The following is a 19,544-nucleotide window of genomic DNA, read 5'->3' as shown; positions in this document are numbered from 1 at the left end:
AAGGTAGCTGAACTTCAGTCCCATTGGAACTTTGAAACTCCCTGTCTGTTGACATCAGGCAGACGCCATCACTGTACCACTTTTCGGTGTCCGCTAAGAATGTTTCTGTTTACACAAGCCAAGCCAAGGCATGCAGAATGTTGACGTATGTGTTCTCAATCTGTTTTTAGTTTAGTGCTGATTTTTTTCCTATTTCCTTTTTTTAAAAAATAAAAATGCTTCAAATACTTGTTTTTTTCTTAACTGTCTTTACTGATAATTTCATTGCTTTCTTCTCTTTGTAATACTTCTTACAGGGTTTCAGGTTTTTGTTGTTTCTGTTTGACAGAAGCAAGCAGTGTGAAAACGTTATGAAACTAAATAAATAAATAAATAAATAAATAAATAAATGGTGACCAATTGGTTTCAATAGGACCGAAATATCAACTAACTTAGTCGGGGTGGGGTTGGGGGTTACGGCATGCACGGTTATCATTTGCGGCGTCTGCCCTCCGGTGGAGATTCAGAATCGGAATCACTCTTCATTGCAACATGCTTGCTACGCCCGCCTTTTGCTTTAAAACATTGACAAGAAATATGAGCAGCTTGCTGGCTGTTTGCCAAACAGTTGTTTCCAGCCATTCCCCAAAAATGAGTTCCTGGAGTCTCTTCGCCCTCCTGCTTCTCCAGTCATATTTCGCAGGAATGTCAAGTAGTTACTCACCGGGTTTCTGAAACCCCACTGTGAGAGACAAACAGTGCAATCCTAAGCTGTGTCTACTCTGAAGTAAGCTCTGTGGATTCCAGCAGGGCTTACTCCCGGGTAAGTGGGGTTAGAACTGCAGCCAGAATCTACAAAACATAGAAGCACAGCAGCATATAGAGCATACATTGGAAGCGTTCCAACATCCAGCGGACCAACACGTGAAAAAATACATCATCTCATCAAACCGGTTACAAAGAAGTATTTCCACAAGGGGTCTGTACAGTCAATGGTAAGAGGGAAAGCATCACACATTTCCTTCTGTTCTGATCAACTTCTGCAGGGTTCTGGTGGGGTTAGTGCTTGTCCAATGTCTCCTTTTTATGCTTTTGCAAGAATAAAAATAGAAATCGTTTTTCTCAGGCACAGCAAGGAAAGATTCCATTTCTTTCCCAATACATTATATGTGTTAATGGTGCCTTGATGGGCAGGTTTGGTAAAGCAAAGCAGCAAGGAGAGGGGACAGCTCTGAGCAGAGAAGCAAGAGGGGAGAGCTTCACCCTTTCCTTACCTTCTGCTTTCCACTTCAGTCTCCCCCTGAGCTGATTTCCCCTCCCCACAGAATTCTACGTGTATTTCACATTGCAAAAAAAAAAGTGAAGCACCCTGGGGTATTAACAGGTGTGGGGTGTTTTGGAATGGAACAACAGGTGGTGGGGGAAGGATCAAGCACAGTGGAGATTGGATAGGTAAAGGGACCCCTGACCATTAGGTCCAGTCGTGACCGACTCTGGGGTTGCGGCGCTCATCTCGCTTTATTGGCCAAGGGAGCCGGCGTACAGCTTCCGGGTCATGTGGCCAGCATGACTAAGTCGCTTCTGGTGAACCAGAGCAGCACACGGAAACGCCGTTTACCTTCCCACTGGAGTGGTACCTATTTATCTACTTGCACTTTGACATGCTTTTGAACTGCTAGGTTGGCAGGAGCAGAGACCGAACAACGGGAGCTCATCCCGTCGCGGGGATTCGAACCACCGACCTTCTGATCGGCAAGTCCTAGGCTCTGTGGTTTAACCCACAGTGCCACCTGCGTCCGGAGATTGGATAGAAGGCAGTAAATGTATGAGGCTGCTGAGCAGGGGCGTCTTAACCATAGAGGCTAGTGGCGCAGGGCGCCAGGGTGCCAAGTTCTGGAGGGTGCCAGGGAAGAGGCGGAGGCTGGATGCACTGCCTGCCAGCATCAGCTTGCCATCCTCGCCCGCCTCCGCCATGCCGCGCTGGAGCAGTGCCGCGCCCAGAGCCTCCGCCTACCGTGACCACCGTGGCACGAAGCAACCAGCTGAGCCGGGAGCCGCTGCGTCCAGCCTCTGCCTCTTCCCCGCCGGAGGAGCTGCCCTCCAGCTGCTACCCGCCTCCTCCAGCCCCGCAAAGCTGGGTGCGTCGCCGGCAGCGCCGTCCTCCCTAAAAAAGGTGGGCAATTCTGGGACCACGCCGGAGGGATCTTTGCACCACGGCGCAGGATATGCTTCAGACGGCCTTGCCGCTGAGCAGGAATGCATGGGCATCTGCTGGGGTCAGCCAGGGCATGGGTTGGCTCAGAGGAGGCTGGTGCGATAGGGCTACTAGGAAAGACGAATTTCAAGCAAAAAATGCAAAATTTGTTCCCCAAACCACACAGCTACACCCATACCTATCCCTCCCCCCAATTCTCACATCCTGCAGACATTTCTGTCAATTTCCCATTCTGCAGCCTACCATCTCTCAGCATTGATCAGCCAATTCCAAGCCAAAAGTACTTCCATTATTATTATTTTTTAGCATTTCCCCAGGGCCTGCCATCTCACACCAGCAGGTAAAGGTGAGTTTCTGGAGGACGTCATCAGCACCAGCCTACATCTGCACAGGTGCAGCACACCTGTGCAAGCCATCACCTGGTGAGGGTGGTGGGCTCTCCTCTCTCTTCCTGCTCAGCAGTTGTTTATCGCTTTCTGACAGCTCTCCCTCGTTCTGGCCTCCACAAAGTGCAACCCCACCTCCTCATGTCTCTGCTCAAAGCTTCCTCCTTCCGAACCTGCTTTTCTCCAGGCAAAAAAAAAAACCCAACAAAACTCCACCATGAGATTTTGCATGTAGCATGTAGCCTGCCCCAAAGGTCAAGGGAATAAAGAGGGTCATATGAAACTCTTTTGTTTTCTAGTTCTAAACAATGTTCTTGAGGTTCTTTGGAGCCTCTGCAAATGCTAAATCAATATATATCTGCAGAGCGTTTGTGGCTCTTTGTCGGCCAGATTGTTCCCTGAGCATTTCAGGGGGAAAGCAAACTCCTTCCCTCACTGTTCCTTTTGCAGAATGGGTCCTTTTTCTAACAGGAAGCCACTGAGATATTTGCATGGGGGGAACCTCTAGGGTGGTATTCAACCTCAGCAATTACTCAGAGTAAATCCAGTTGAAATGAATGAACACGACTAAATTAGGTCCATTAATTTCAATAGATCTACTCGGCATAAAAGCTGGTTGATCAACCACCCATTATGTCTCTGACTACCAAATACTAGGGATAAATTACTGGGCAAGTCCACCACCAGCCATCTACTTGGGGGGAAATGAAAGCAGCATTATGGATCAGATCCAATATTCTTTTCCCACAGTGGCCAACTAGATGCCTATGGGAAGTCCACAAACAGGCCACAGGTGCAATGGCACTCTCCCTTTTGCGATTCCCAGCAAATGTTAGTTTGAGGCATGCTGCCTCTGCCACTGGCAATACAGCCATCATAGCTAGTAGCCATTGATAGCATTGATCTGGCTTTCCAAGCCATTCAACAGTTACTTGGCTGTGATCCACCAAGACAGTGGTCGCCACGAGTTCCTATGAGTCGACAACGCAGCACTTTGGATTCCCTGTTTTCACGCCCATAATGAACCTGAAACATTTGTTCTTTCCACATTAAGACACTTGAATTGGTTTAATTGACTAAATGCTTCATCTCGGGTTTCCATCAGGAAACCTGCCTGGAATCCACATTGCAATATGAAAGGATAATTAGATTTAAGCAGCCCTCGGCTGTATGCTTGTCCTTAGGTACTCACTAGGCATAAGCACAGCAGCTGCTGCAGTTTATTGTACAGGGAGTACATGGAGCAGTCGTAGGGAGGGGAGTGAGCTCATCTCTTCATTTTTCATCCCTTCAGTCGTCACTGATCAAACTGATGCTTTGCATCTCAATGATGTCCCTTGATTTCATTCTAGCCATGCCCGTCCGTGGCTTCTGTTACTGCTGCATTGCGAAAAAACCTCCCTGGGTACATTAATCAAAGTGATTAATATTTATCATCGCAGCCTCTCAGGTTGCTCACTAGAGAGATTTTGCAGATGAAGCGAGGGTGCACTTTATATATATATTAAAAACAAACAAACGCAAAAGAGATTGCATTCTCCAACACCAAGTAGGTCTTTATCCTGTATCCATGCACCCATCCACTGAAGGCTGCATGAAGAGATCCTTCTGGATCTCCCTTGCTCGAGGCAGAAATGAACGGTGCAAGGTGCACCATCGTGTTCTCATGAACATTTTGGGGAAATTGTTCCCTCTCAACGCCATTCTGGCCTGTAGCTCCAATGAAGCTTGATTTTTAGAGCACATAGGAAATCCCCAGGCAACGCTTTCTCAATTGATTCCCTGCCTGATGATCTGTTGAAGTCACTCAAGCTGTACATAGTGGTGAAATGTTCCTTGCCCACGTTTCGGCATTGCCTCCTTCGTTTCAAAACAAATTGTCTCTCTCTGTGTGTGCGTGCAAGCAAGCGAAGTCTACAGGACCTGTAGCCTTACAGAATCCAAGAGGCATAACCAAATGCAGCCTTTAGAGGGAAAGAAGAGTGTCAATCTGAGGTCACTTTTCTATATCATGGTGAAATTGGTGCTCTCATACGTTCCTCCTCCTGGCTGCCTGTGGGCCAAAACACTTGGACTTCAAAGAGCTGTTATCTGAGTCAACTCCGACGTGGGGGTCGTCGGGCTTTGCTGGCTGACAGGTACCATAGGGATTTCCACGCCTAGTCATGCGGGATTGTTAGTCCCATCTGAGTTCTTGCAGGCATAAGCCACATCCTTGGCAATACTGCACATGCGGTTGGACATCTGCAACTCCTTTCTGAAGGCAGATGGGAAGCAGAACTTCTTGAAGCAGGTCTTAAAGTTCTCGTCCAAGAAAGCGTAGAGCACTGGGTTCAGGCAGCTGTTGGTGTAGCCCAGGGCGGTGCAAAAGTACAAGATGGCCAGCTTGAACTCGTTGTCAGCTTTGGCCCCAAGGCAGCGGACCAGGACAAAGATGTGGACAGGGGTCCAGCAGATTATGAAAACAGCCACCACCACCAGGACCAGACGAGCGATGCGGCGGAGGTTCCTGTCCTTCTCCTTTGATCCGGAGAGAACGCGGACGTTCTTCAGGCGCCTGATCATGAGGCTGTAGCAAATGGTGATCACCATGACGGGGATCATAAAGGAGAAGAGGAATATGCAGATCCCAAATATTGGATCCCAATAATTCACAGGTTCGGGGAGTCTGATCAGGCAGTCGATCTCTGCAGAGGCAAAAAAGGAAAGAAAGGGTTTGGCCATGAAAAGAAAGTTTGTTATAGGGAGAGAGATTCAAAACACACTGTGACAATAGGGGCATTTATAATCTTGGGGTGGAAGAGTATTACAATCTGCAATGATACCATCTGAGTGTAAAGAACTGAATCTACTAGGAGTTCTTTGGGGTCTCAGCTTTCAATGTGAGGATGTCTGTCCAGATAAAGGGAAGTAATATTACACCTCTCTTCTGCCTTGGTCAGACCATACATGCAGTCCTGTGGCCATTTTTTGGAAACCACAATTTAAGAAGGATATTGACAAGCTAGAATGTGTGCAGAGGAGGGTGACCAAGATGATCAAGCCTTATGAGGAATGGTTGAGGGAGTTGGGTATGTTTGGCCTGGAAAAGAGGAGACTGAGAGGAGATATGATAGCCATCTTCAAATACCTCAAGGGCTATCACGTGGAAGATGGAGCAAGCTTGTTTCCTCCTGCTCTGGAGAATTCACCCAAATCAATAGATTTAGTCAGAAAGGAGATTCTGACTAAACATCAGGAAGAACTTTCTGACAGGAAGAGCTATTCAACAGTGAAACAGACTCCCTCAGAAGGTAATGGACTCTTCTTCCTTGGAGGTTTTTAAGCAGAGGTTGGATGGGCATCCGTCACAGATGCTTTAGCTGAGATTCCCAGTACATTTCCGAGCACAATTCAAAGTGTTGGTGCTGACCTTTAAAGCCCTAAACGGCCTTGGTTCAGTATACCTGAAGGAGCGTCTCCATCCCCATCGTTCTGCCCAGACACTGAGGTCCAGCGCCGAGGGCCTTCTGGCATTTCCCTGTCTGCAAGAAGCCAAGTTACAGGGAACCAGGCAGAGGGCCTTCTCGGTAGTGGCACCCGCCCTGTGGAACGCCCTCCCACCAGATGTCAAAGAGAAAAACAACCACAAGAGTTTTAGAAGACATCTGAAGGCAGCCCTATTTAGGGAATCTTTTAATGTTTAATAGGTTATTGTATTTTAATAGTCTGTTGGAAGCCGCCCCGAGTGGCTGGAGAAACCCAGCCAGATGGGTGGGGTATAAATAAATTATTATTATTATTATTATTATTATTATTATTATTATTATTATTCCTGCACTGCAGGGCGTTGGACTAGATGACCCTTGGCATCCCTTCCAACTCTACAATTCTATTATTCTAATGCCTGACAGCCAGTGTTGTACAATGGTTAGAGTGCTGGACCTGTACATAGGAGACCAGTGTTGAAAATCCCCAATTCCCCCTTGAAGTTGCCTTATACCAAGTTAAGCCATTGGTCCATCTAGCTCAGTATTCCTCACACTGACTGGTGACAGTTCTCCAGGGTTTCAGGCAGGAGTCTCTTCCAGTCCTACCTGAAGATGCCGGGGATTGAAACTGGGACCTTCTGCATGCATTCCTTTGAACTATTGTCTTCCCCCAACCCCAAGCGACTCTCAACAGTCCCATAATATGGCTGACACCCACCAAATCTGGAACAGTTGCCGTGATAATCACTGTGTTGTAGTTGTTCTTGGCCAGCCACTTTCTCTCACTTTAACTTACTTCGCAGGGTTGTTGAGAGAACAAAAGAGGAGAGGGAAAGAAAGCTACATATTCCACGCTGAGCTCCATGGAGGTGTGCTGGGACATAACAATAACAATAGCAATAATAACAATAATAATAATAAGACCCCACCCATCTGACTGGGTTGCCCCAGTTACTCTGGGCAGCTTCCAACACAGTACAGTATACAAAAACACAACAACAACAACAACAACAACAACAACAACAACAACAACAACACAATTGAACACCACACATTAAAATCACCCCGATGCAGGGCTGCCTTCAGATGTCTGTGGAAGGATATCATAGAATCATAGAATCATAGAGTTGGAAGAGACCACAAGGGCCATCGAGTCCAACCCCCTGGCAAGCAGGAAACACCATCAGAGCACTCCTGACATATGGTTGTCAAGCCTCTGCTTAAAGACCTTCAAAGAAGGAGACTCCACCACACTCCTTGGCAGCAAATTCCACTGTCGAACAGCTCTTACTGTCAGAAAGTTCTTCCTAATGTTTAGGTGGAATCTTCTTTCTTGTAGTTTGGATCCATTGCTCCGTGTCCACTTCTCTGGAGCAGCAGAAAACAACCTTTCTCCCTCCTCTATGTGACATCCTTTTCTATATTTGAACATGGCTATCATATCACCCCTTAACCTCCTCTTCTCCGGGCTAAACATGCCCAGCTCCCTTAGCCGTTCCTCATAAGGCATCGTTTCCAGGCCTTTGACCATTTTGTTGCCCTCCTCTGGACACGTTCCAGTTTGTCAGTGTCCTTCTTGAACTGTGGTGCCCAGAACTGGACACAGTACTCCAGGTGAGGTCTGACCAGAGCAGAATACAGTGGCACTATTACTTCCCTTGATCTAGATGCTATACTCCTATTGATGCAGCCCAGAATTGCATTGGCTTTTTTAGCTGCCACGTCACACTGTTGGCTCATGTCAAGTTTGTGGTCAACCAAGACTCCTAGATCCTTTTCACATGTACTGCTCTCAAGCCAGGTGTCCCCCATCTTGTATTTTGTGCCTCTCATTTTTTTTTGCCCAAGTGCAATACTTTACATTTCTCCCTGTTAAAATTCATCTTGTTTGTTTTGGCCCAGTTCTCTAATCTGTCAAGGTCGTTTTGAAGTGTCATCCTGTCCTCTGGGGTGTTAGCCACCCCTCCCAGTTTGGTGTCATCTGCAAATTTGATCAGGATGCCCTTGAGTCCATCACCAAGTCGTTGATAAAGATGTTGAATAAGACCGGGCCCAAGACAGAACCCTGTGGCACCCCACTAGTCACTCTTCTCCAGGATGAAGAGGAACCATTGATGAGCACCCTTTGGGTTCGGTCAGTCAGCCAGTTACAAATCCACTGAGTGGTAGCATAGTCAAGACCGCATTTTACCAGCTTCTTTACAAGAATATCATGGGGCACCTTGTCAAATGCCTTGCTGAAATCAAGGTAGGCTACATCCACTGTGTTCCCTTCATCTACCAGGCTTGTAATTCTGTCAAAAAACGAGATCAGGTTAGTCTGACATGACTTATTTTTCAGAAATCCATGCTGACTATTGGTGATCACAGCATTCCTTTCTAGGTGCTCACAGACTGTTTGCTTAATGATCTGCTCCAGAATCTTCCCTGGTATTGATGTCAGACTGACTGGGCCGGTAATTATTTGGGTCCTCTCTTTTTCCCCTTTTTGAAAATAGGGGACAACATTTGCCCTCCTCCAGTCTGCCGGGACTTCGCCTGTTCTCCAGGAATTCTCAAAGATGACTGCCAGTGGTTCTGAGATCACATCTGCCAGTTCTTTTAATACTCTTGGATGCAGTTCATCTGGCCCTGGAGACTTGAATACATCTAAACTAGCCAAGTATTCTTGTACTATCTCCTTAGTTATTCTGGGCTGTGTTTCCTTTGCTGAATCATTTGCTCCAAATTCTTCAGGTCGGGCATTGTTTTTTTCTTTATTGGAGAAGACTGAGGCAAAGAAGGCATTGATATGAATGTTATCAATAATTTTTAGGGAGCTAGGTAGACACACAGGCACACCCAGGGATGAAATTTAGCCAATGAGCACAAGAGGACTAATCCACAGGCAAGTGGAACATCTGATGTTTTGGGCTTCATAAGCGCTTGAACAAGTTTTAACAGGGAGAAATGTAAAGTATTGCACTTGGGGGGGGGGGAATGAGAGGCACTATAACAAGATGGGTGACACCTGGCTTGAGAGCAGTACATGTGAAAAGGATCTAGGGAGTCTTGGTTGACCACAAACTTGACATGAGCCAACAGTGTGACGTGGCAGCTAAAAAAGCCAATGCAATTCTGGGCTGCATCAATAGGAGTATAGCATCTAGATCAAGGGAAGTAATAGTGCCACTGTATTCTGCTCTGGTCAGACCTCACCTGGAGTACTGTGTCCAGTTCTGGGCACCACAGTTCAAGAAGGACACTGACAAACTGGAACGTGTCCAGAGGAGGGCAACAAAATGGTCAAAGGCCTGGAAAACGATGCCTTATGAGGAACGGCTAAGGGAGCTGGGCATGTTTAGCCTGGAGAAGAGGAGGTTAAGGGGTGATATGATAGCCATGTTCAATATATAAAAGGATGTCACATAGAGGAGGGAGAAAGGTTGTTTTCTGCTGCTCCAGAGAAGTGGACACGGAGCAATGGATCCAAACTACAAGAAAGAAGATTCCACCTAAACATTAGGAAGAACTTCCTGACAGTAAGAGCTGTTCGACAGTGGAATTTGCTGCCAAGGAGTGTGGTGGAGTCTCCTTCTTTGGAGGTCTTTAAGCAGAGGCTTGACAACCATATGTCAGGAGTGCTCTGATGGTGTTTCCTGCTTGGCAGGGGGTTGGACTCGATGGCCCTTGTGGTCCCTTCCAACTCTATGATTCTATGATTCTAAGTCTTCCCTTCCACCTTAATTCCCCAAATTGTTCTGGGAGCTTAGGCGATATGTCATGGGTGGCATTAAAACCCCAGCCAAGCCCATATAAGCTCAAGATTACTCAGAGTTATTTCACACTTGGCAAGCAGTCAGGAACGGAAACATGGGCCCCTCGAGTCTTACTAGTGAGCCCGGACGATTCTTTTGGTTTTGTAACTTGTTGTCATGCCCAGAATTGGGAGGGGGTGCTGGCTGGCTGGGCTGGAGTTACGTCTCTTTGCTAAATTTGCTGACAGGTGGACTAATAACTTCGCGGCGCTCTGCTTTGCGGTTCTTCTGAAGATGCCGTGCTTTGCATAGAGATTTCCACTGCTGCATTTAAAAAACGATTCCAGCTCCATGCATCTGAAGCAAAGCTGAAATGGATTTTTACTATCTCCAAGCAAAATGCCCCCCAGACAATGCCAAGGTGTGGGGCAGCCACCCCCAACCTGATGCCCTCCAGAATTTCAGGACTACAGGTCCCAGCAGTCCCCGTCAGCTGCAGTGGCTGGAGATGATGGGAGATGTAGTCCAAAACATCTGGAAGGGACCAAGTTGGAGGAGGCTGATATATGGAAATGTACCTGGGAAATTGAGATGAAAGTACCAGGTGGGGGAGAAATTCAGTTCGGTTTGCATTTGAATGCCAAGCCCCCTATTTTGCAGTTCCCGAAACAAACACATGAGCTGGAACACATTTATCTTTCAAAATTAGCCCTTTTCAAAATAATGGGATTCAGTTCTCCAGCTGAATAACATGAACTGAAATGTGCCTATATTTATGGAAAATACGAAGAAAAATGCTTTCTAGGGAAACGTGTTTGCAAACAAAAGGTGTATATCCATAGAAATTCACATGAAAATGCTGATGGATTTTCATGATAACTCACCCTAGATGCAAACTGAAATGGAATGGTTTAAGACTGGGAAAATGATAAACTGAGAGAAAATGAAATTGGCAGATTCATCCATCATCCTAGATGAGCGGGTGGTTGTTGCTCATCCCTAGACATCCATAGTCTTTCCTGACCTTTCCCTTCTAGCCTGTTAGACATTGCTTTTAAGCATCACCATTTAAGACAAAACACAAAATTAATTATACAGTGGGCGAATTGATCCAAAATTCAATTGATGCAAACAAAAACAAACAAAAACCCTAACACTGCATGATAACATTGGAAGACTGTGGAAGTTCTCTGCTAAGACATTTCAGCTTCAAAAATTGGAGGGTGGCAAGGCTTCCCCCAAGTTTACCTGACACTGCTTTCATTCCCTGATTTGCAGTTCTATCGTTATCATTCTGTTGTGGCCATTGGGTCTATTGTCAGTCTCTGCCTCCGATTCTTTAATCTCTTTCAACGTCTGGCTCATAAGATCGAGCCTCTTGATGACTGTTTGGTGGTCTTCCTGAGGGAGATTCCTAAAGGAGCTGAGAAAATCCTCTTCCAAAGGATTTACAGAGTGCTCAGATTCCTGAAGATGGTTGTCTAGAGGAATCGGCTGTTCCTTTTGGCTCACTTGGTTATTTTGATGCTGGGCATGATCCTGCGAATTCAACTCAGGCATGTCTGTTTCCTCCCCACCTGTCAAGTTTTTTTTGTGATGTCATTACCTCCATTGGGGTTCCAGGCTTTGGTTTTGTGGGCCCCTCTGAAGCACCAGTCCTCATCTTACATAAGGGTGCAACAATAGAATTGCAAAATACCCAGGTTGGAAAAACTCCTCTGCTTGACAATCTGAATTTCAGCTTGTGAATCAGTGAGGGCAGTCTAGTAGAGGAAAAGGTTAGCATAATTTTTTGGATTTGGTCTGTGGAATTCAAGGGTTCAGTCCCAACTAAGTCGATCTCTGTAAGTCCAATGTGATTTGCAGTTGTGCCAGGACTCTTGCCAAAGGCTGGCAGCTGGCAGCTGAGATTTTTATTTTCCCCAAATGCCCCTTAGATCGAGGCCATGATATTTACCGTATTTTTCGCCCTATAGGACGCACCGTCCCATAGGACGCACCTAGATTTTGGGGGGGGGGGAATAAAGGGGAAAAATTTATTTTCCCCCCCCCCAGGCGCGGGGCTGGGGCAGGGGAAGCTCAGGCTTCCCCCGACGCCAGCCCCCAGAACGGGACCCAGAGTGATGCCGAAGCTGCGTGCAGCTTTGGCATCGCTCTGGGAGCTTGCGGGGCTGGAGGAGGGGGAAGCCCTCCACCAGCCTTCTAACCAAGTTGGGGGACAGTGGGAAAGGCGCGCTGCGCCTCCCGCTGTCCCCCGAGTTTGCGGGGCTGGCGGTGGGGCTCTCCTGAAGCCTGGAGAGCGAGAGGGGTTGGTGCGCACTGACCCCTCTCGCTCTCCAGGCTTCAGCGAAAACCTGCACTCGCCCCATAGGACGCACACACATTTCCCCTTCATTTTTGGAGGGGGATAAGTGCGTCCTATAGGGCGAAAAATACGGTATGTATGGCAGTGGGGTGGCAGGAGTTGGCCCTCAAAAAATTGCCCAAACGCCCCACTACCATCACACACACCTTTGAAGATTGCAAAATGGGGGAGGGGGCATTTTGATCCAAATGCACACATACACACACCTTCTGAGTGATATGCATTGCAAAATTGGATGGAGGCATTTTGCCGTGTGTGTGTGTGTGTGTGTGTGTGTCTATAGTGAGTGGTATATATATTGCCGGCAGCTGATTCTACATAGTGAATCACTACAAAAATATATTGCTGCACCTAAGTTTACCAGCCAACCCCATCAGAACCATTTTACAACAAAGTAATATTTATCTACAGATAGATGAATTTGAATTGTTTGTATAGTCTGAAAAGCAAAGCTGAAAATCACAGAAGGTTGAGGAAACAATGAAAGAAAGGAATGCCCTTTCTTGTGATTTTCTTATCTTCAAAGCACTCCAGAAAGTACCTATATAGCTACGAGTGCATCATCTTTTATTATTTCTGGTAGATTTCTCATTCCTTGGGTGGGAAGTCATTCATTTAGCTCAAACACCAATAAATTAAGGAATATCCAGGTAATGAGAATTAGTCTTTGAACCACAGCTGAAGGCCTTGCTGCCAACAGTTTTTGGTGATTTGGTGCCTTCAGGATGTTCTGGATTTTAATTCCCATCAGCCTAGTCAACATGGCCAATGGTCAAGGATGATGGGTATTGTAGTCCAGATCATCTGGAAATGATGTTCTAGTCTTTTTTCCCAGCCCAATATTGAGTGGTTTGTACCACCTTGCATTTCCGAATGACCCCAACATGAAAACGTACCTTTGTCAAACCTGCTGCACGCTGGGTCTATATTTTTAGCACGTTGGCAAAGGCTGGCATAAGTTAAAGGTCCATGTGGCAGTTATGCATTTTAGGAAAACATTGGGGAGCATTCAACTGCATTTTACTCAGAGTAGAGCTGTTGAAACTGATGAACCAAAGTTGGATTGAATCCAACTTGTTTTTCTACCAGTGCAATCCTAGCCATGTCTACTCATGCGTAAGTCCCCTTGAATCCAATGAGGCTTACTCCTGGGGAAAGTGGTGTTTAGGTTGCAGCCTAAATGAAGAAGAAAGTTTATAGATTTTAATAAAAAGGTAAAGGTAAAGGACCCCTGGCAGTTAAGTCCAGTCACAGACGACTCTGGAGTTGCGGTGCTCATCTCGCTTTACAGGCCAAGGGAGCCGGCATTTGTCCACAGACAAGTTTCCGGGTCATGCAGCCAGCATGACTAAGCCGCTTCTGGTGCAATGGAACACCGAAACCAGAGCAGCGCATGGAAATGCCTTTTACCTTCCTGCTAGAGCGGTACCTACTTATCTACTTGCACTTTGACGTGCTTTCATTGGCAGGAGCTGGGACCGAACAATGGGAGCTCACCCCGTCAAAGGGATTCGAACCACCAACTTTCCAATCGGCAAGCCCAAGAGGCTCAGTGGTTTAGACCACAGTGCCACCCGCCACCCCATAGATTTTAACAATTACCTTTTAAAACAGACAGCCCATCTTGCATTCTTAACATATTTCATTTCACTCACCGTCGTTTTCATTCTCGGTCGATCCCATCACCATCACAGGAATACCAAAGACAGAGGCCAAAGCCCAAATGCAGACGTTGACGACTTTCGCCTTGTGGGGTGTGCGGATATCCAGGGCCTTGATGGGGTGGCAGATGGCAATATATCGGTCCACGCTCATCATCGTCAGCGTGAAGGTACTGGTGAACATGTTGTAGTAGTCGATGGAGATGGCAATCTTGCAGAGAGCGTTTCCAAACGGCCAGGAACCTAAGAAGGTATCGGTGCCTTGGAAAGGCAAAGTTATCAGGCACAAGGTATCAGCCAGGGCCAGGTTAAAGATGTAGATGTTGGTCGCCGTCTTCATCTTGGTGAACCTAGTGCAAGGAAGACACAAAAGACAACAAAAAAACAGCTGAACGGGTCTGATTTTCAGTGCGACACTTTAAAACTCTACTTTCTTTTTTTTAAAAAAATAATCTTGTTTCAAGGAATTGCAAAACCATTGCATTATGTATTGGCCAAGTTCAATACATAGAATCATGGAATTGTAGAGTTGGAAGGGACCCCAAGAGTCATCTAGTCCAACCCCCTGCAATGCAGGAATCCTGGCCCAAGGCTTTGAACCACTGACCTTCTGGTTAACAGCCAGATACACTGACCCACTGCACCACCTGGAGAGTAATTTGCTAAGCTCCCGCCTTTCAAAATCCAACAGCCTCCACAATTAGGAATGTTGGAAGCAAAATCCGTTTCAGATTGTTGCAAACAGATTCCAACTAGGAAGGGTTGGGAGAACAGCAGAGACACATTCTCAGTTCATTATCAACCTATTAGACACCCAGAGAGATCTTACTTAGCTCCAGTGGAAATTTCCATGTTCTTTTCACACACGCAGAGCCATTTTCCATTTCAATGTACAATTAAATAATTATACTTAACCATGTCCATGTCCTGATTTTAAAGTATTATACTTTCCTTTTAGGTATTCTCCACAATTGTGCTAATTTGCCATTGTTCGGCGATACCTGAAAAAGTCTTTCAAGCTTCAGTATTTAAAGATTCATATATTTATTTTAAGATGCAGCGATTTCAGGATTACACTGTCCTGTCTACGATCGCAAATGCTCTCGTTCCTCTTCAGCTTCCTGATGGCGGTTTAGGCGTGCAGCTACCAGATGAATCTAGGTGTGCATGTTGCTAAAATAATACAAGCACACAGCCAGTTATTTACTATTAAGTTAATCTTTACTATTGTTGGGGAAAACAGCTAAAAATATTTCCAGGTGTGTGTATGTGTGAAGGGAAAGGGCTCATTGACTCCAGAATAAGGGCCGATCACTGCATCCATATATTTAAGCACAGAGGACTGCATGAGTCATCAGGCAAAAAAACTTGCTCGGTAGATGTGTTGGTCCAGAGAAAAGAGCATGTATATAGTTCAGTGACAGAGGACATGTTTTGCACGTAGAAGGTTCCAAATCCAATCCCCAGCAACTCCAATTAAGAAGATTTCGTGTGGCAGGGTTGAGCCAACTGGGCTGAGTCACCATGGCAGGTCTGCCGCCACCGCATGACGTACGAAGACTGCGGGAAGTGCCCCCCTGCTGCCAGAACCAAATCCTCCACCATTGGGTCCCATTGCTGCTGCTAAAGCAATAGCCAACAGGGACTGGAGCTGCAGGCTCCATGCCTAAACCAGCTGGCTTTGCCATTTTATTTTGGGGGAAAGCCATACCTCAGTGGTGCAGCATCTGCTTTGCATGCAGCAGGTCCCGGGTTCAATCCCCAGCACCCCCAGATCAAGTGAGGAACAAGCTCTGCCAGAAACCCTGGAGAGCTTCTGCCAATCAGGGTAGGCAATACTGATGTTAGGGACTGGCTGGATGAGGAAGAGTACTGGGTAACGCCTGCCCAAGAGCCCCCCATGGATGACACAGAAGACGATGGCTTAGACCCCGAGTCGTGGTGGTGGGTGTCAGGGGTCCAGGTTCCCAGCTTCATAACACAGTAAGCGTAGGCAATTAAAAAGGCGGATTTATTGCAAAAACAAACAGATAGCTCCAAATGGCTCCGACAAAGCCTCCAGCATCATTACTCAAGATGACCCTTCTGAAGACTCCTTCCGGTGTCCACCGAACTTACGACTTTTACATCTCTTGTTTTGCTTCCTATCTAGCAGTCCTCCCATTCACCAACTCTTCGGACTTAGTGGGTCAGCTCCAACCTCTTCCTGTTCTGAGAGGCTGAGTCTATTTGTGCCTTTTTGTGCTTCCTGTGAGCTTCTTCTGTGTTCTAGCCTGCTCTCAGCTCCTGCCTTATCAGCCTGCCCGTCAAGGTTAGGAAGAGCCGAAGTCTGCAGCTGCCGGCTCTCCCTTGCCTGACTAACATCTAAGTCTCTCTGTTCCTGGCTGCTTTCTGCAGTTGGCTTCAAACCTTCACTTGGAACTGGCTCATTCCTGACAGTGGGACACTGGGGAGCAGTCTGGGGAAAGGATGAGCTGGGAGGTGCTAGAAGCTGGGGGGTTGAGCGATCAAGGTGGGTCAGATGAAGGAGGCCCTTTCAGGACAGGTGTAGAGGCAAAGAGTCACAGTGTGAGTGCAGACTCAGAAAGAGAAGAGTCAGAGGTTGCCATTGCTAACCAGCAGCAGAAGAAGAAGAAGAGGAGGAGGAGGAGTTTGGATTTGATATCCCGCTTTATCACTACCCAAAAGAGTCTCAAAGCAGCTAACATTCTCCTTTTTTCCCTCCCCCACAACAAACACTCTGTGAGGTGAGTGAGGCTGAGAGACTTCAAAGAAGTGTGACTAGCCCAAGGTCACCCAGCAGCTACATGTGGAGGAGCGGAGACGCGAACCCAGTTCACCAGATTACGAGACTACGAGACAGGCCCAGAGGAGGAGCCCCCCACCCCACCCTTGAGGCAGCATTTTCTGTTTGGGACAGATCCAGAGTGAGAGCCTAGAAGGGGAAGACAGGCCCAGTGGTCAGTCTCAGCAATGTCTCCAGTTGAATAAGATGAGCCAGAGGAACTCTGCTGTCGTTACTTTCTGTGAATAGAAACTAATTGAATTTTGTGCCTTGTTTCCTGCCCTGTGGATGGCCTGTGCTTGCCTGGCAGCTCCTTGACAACTGAGCTAGGTGTACCCCATGTTCCTAATGGATCCCCAGGTTCTTAATTACGCCAGCCCTATGTACATCAGGTCCAGCATATTTGAAGCCGTTGGGCCAGTAAGGTCAGGCACGCTGCCTGGGGCTGGAATCAGTGGTATTGCCAAACTACCACATCACCACTGCCAGGTGAGCAGGCACACTAACTGACTGCCCGCAGAAGAACGTGGCTCAGTGGGGTGGCCCATTGATGGCATGGCTCACTGGGGATCCAGGCCATGCACCTGAACTCCCCACCACTGCTCTCTTAATGATGAGGATGCATAATTATCCTTGATTATGCTGACATTTGCATAGCCTCTGTATAAGTGTGACACGAAGCCAGAGTATGTGTGGAAAAGTCAGCATTGTGTGGAAGAAAAGGATTTCAGCAAGTGTTGTTTCATAACAACCTGCACCTGCTGAAATGCCATCTTCTGCATCATCTTTTGCATGTAAGCCCTGTGACCAGACAGCAAAATAAAAAAATGAGAATCACTGCACCAGCACTGAATCTTGTTGCAGCAAAATCCCAGAGGCCAAGAACTGAGAAGTCCAACTTTATCCAGCATCTGTCACCCTATCCATGTAACCGATATACAAATTGTGTTGGTTACATGCAACTTGTTGTTGTTGTTTAGTCGTTTAGTTGTGTCCGACTCTTCGTGACCCCATGGACCAGAGCACGGCAGGCACTTCTGTCTTCCACTGCCTCCCGCACTTTGGTCAAACTCATGCTGGTAGCTTCGAGAACACCATCCAACCAACTACATGCAACTAAAATATGCCAATTAGCACAGGCTCTCTTGCTTCTGATATTCTTTAGATGCGCCGTTCATTGCAGAACACGTTGTCTGTGCTTGATCTAAATAAACAAGCGAGGCTTTTTGCACCAGTCCGTCCAGATATGGGCAAGCTAATCTAGATTCTCTCATTTTATCACCAGCCGTCAACACATATTTGAAAGCTGGATAGGCTGACCTGTAATGGCTCACACAGCTAAATGGTTTGACCATGTCTCAACATCGGTTTGGGTGTCATAAGGCAGCTCTCTCTAAATTGCAAAGCGGGATGGAAGGGATTCCCCCTCCCCCCGGTGGTGAAGGAGATTGTGAAGTTTTAAGACAATTGCTGAGTAGTTTTATTATTTTTTATTAAATGTATGTACAGCCCCTCATCTGAAGACCACAGGGTGGTTTACAGTATAGAAACAAAAAATACATAACACCACCAACAACAAAAAGTGGCTCATGCAGTAGAAATTATAGTATATGCTTTGATAGCAAGAAATGCAAAGAGATGTAAAAACTGAATATAAATGTGAAAGGATATTGTTAGAAGCCGTGCTTTTTCTGGGGGGGATACAGGGGTACACATACCCTCAAACATTTTGTGAATCTTTGTACTTTTGTCCAGTTACTGTATTTATTTTTCCCGATTTGAACTATAAAATGGTGATTTTCTTGAGTCAAAATGAGAATACCCCTAAACATTTTTTTTTAGAAAAAAAAGCACTGGTTAGAAGAATCTGCTTAGGCTGCATTAAGAATGTTCCAACACATGTTGTGCGTTTGAGAATAGATCTGCTCAATTTTGCACCCCCTTGGCTCAGCACCCTGAGTGGGGGAACTGCCCGTACCACCCTAAATCTGGCGTTCCCACCTGAATCCACAGTTGGACATCTTTTGCAGAAGGAGTTTGCCTCTTCCCTGACTTGTGGATGTGTGCTTCACTGCCCTGTCGATACTCCTATATATAGCACGGCTTTTGATTACTCTGCACGAAGACATCGACACAGTGCTAATTACATTTGCATTTGACTTGCTCCAGTTGCCTGTTGCAACTATGTGTCTGTGCATAAAGAGTGAGATCCAAAGAAAAATGAAAGGCATGGGAGCACTTTGATGGGCTTCTGATAACGTATTTGCCTTGCCTTGCACTCAAATTTAATTTAATTTTATCCCTCCTATGTGCAGCGAATTTCTTTTTGGTCATCATTAGAGATCAGATTATTGGAAGAATATTAACTTCATTTGTCTCTGTTTTCCTGCTGCCCACTTCCCTCCTCCGCTGCCTGTTTTCCTTGGAGGTCAGTTAATATGGAGGCAAGAAAACCATTCTTCCTAAAGAGAAACGAGGGCATGGCCCAGTGTTCTCTGCTGCCTTGGTGGGGCATGAACACAATCATGATTACACTAAATACTTTGTAGACCAGAAACCCCACACCAGGGGCAGCAGGTCCCAGTTTGCCACCTGAGATGAAATAGAAAGGTGGGTTAAACCACAGAGCCCAGGACTTGCCGATCAGAAGGTCAGCGGTTCGAATCCCTGCAACGGGGTGAGCTCCCGTTGCTCGGTCCCTGCTCCTGCCAGCCTAGTAGTTCGAAAGCACGTCAAAGAGCAAGTAGATAAATAGGTACCACTCCGGCGAGAAGGTAAATGGCGTTACCATGCGCTGCTCTAGTTTGCCAGAAGCGGCTTAGTCATGCTGGCTACAGGACCCGGAAGCTGTACGCCGGCTCCCTCAGCCAATAAAGCGAGATGAGCGCCACAACCCCAGAGTCGGCCACAAGTGGACCTAATGGTCAGGGGTCCCTTTACCTTTAC

General features: G+C 46.7%; 1 protein-coding gene across 2 annotated transcripts in view; it reads right to left on the bottom strand.

Moving 5' to 3' along the window:
• Nucleotides 1-208: 208 nt before the first annotated feature.
• Nucleotides 209-19,544, bottom strand: part of OPRL1 (opioid related nociceptin receptor 1) — a 30,607-nt gene continuing 11,271 nt past the window's right edge. For both annotated transcript variants that reach the window (XM_081011483.1, XM_081011484.1), the window contains exons 3-4: nt 13,808-14,163; nt 209-5,267 (exon numbers count right to left, since the gene is read on the bottom strand). In XM_081011483.1, the coding sequence (XP_080867609.1) occupies nt 4,744-5,267; nt 13,808-14,163 (880 nt within the window). In that variant the 3' untranslated portion in view covers nt 209-4,743. The remainder of the gene's footprint in view (nt 5,268-13,807; nt 14,164-19,544) is intronic.

Source organism: Podarcis pityusensis (assembly GCF_964106645.2).
Source record: "Podarcis pityusensis genome assembly, chromosome: 6".
NCBI lineage: Eukaryota > Metazoa > Chordata > Lepidosauria > Squamata > Lacertidae > Podarcis > Podarcis pityusensis.
Note: the sequence above shows the minus strand (reverse complement) of the source record. Positions and strands in the feature narration are given on the sequence as shown.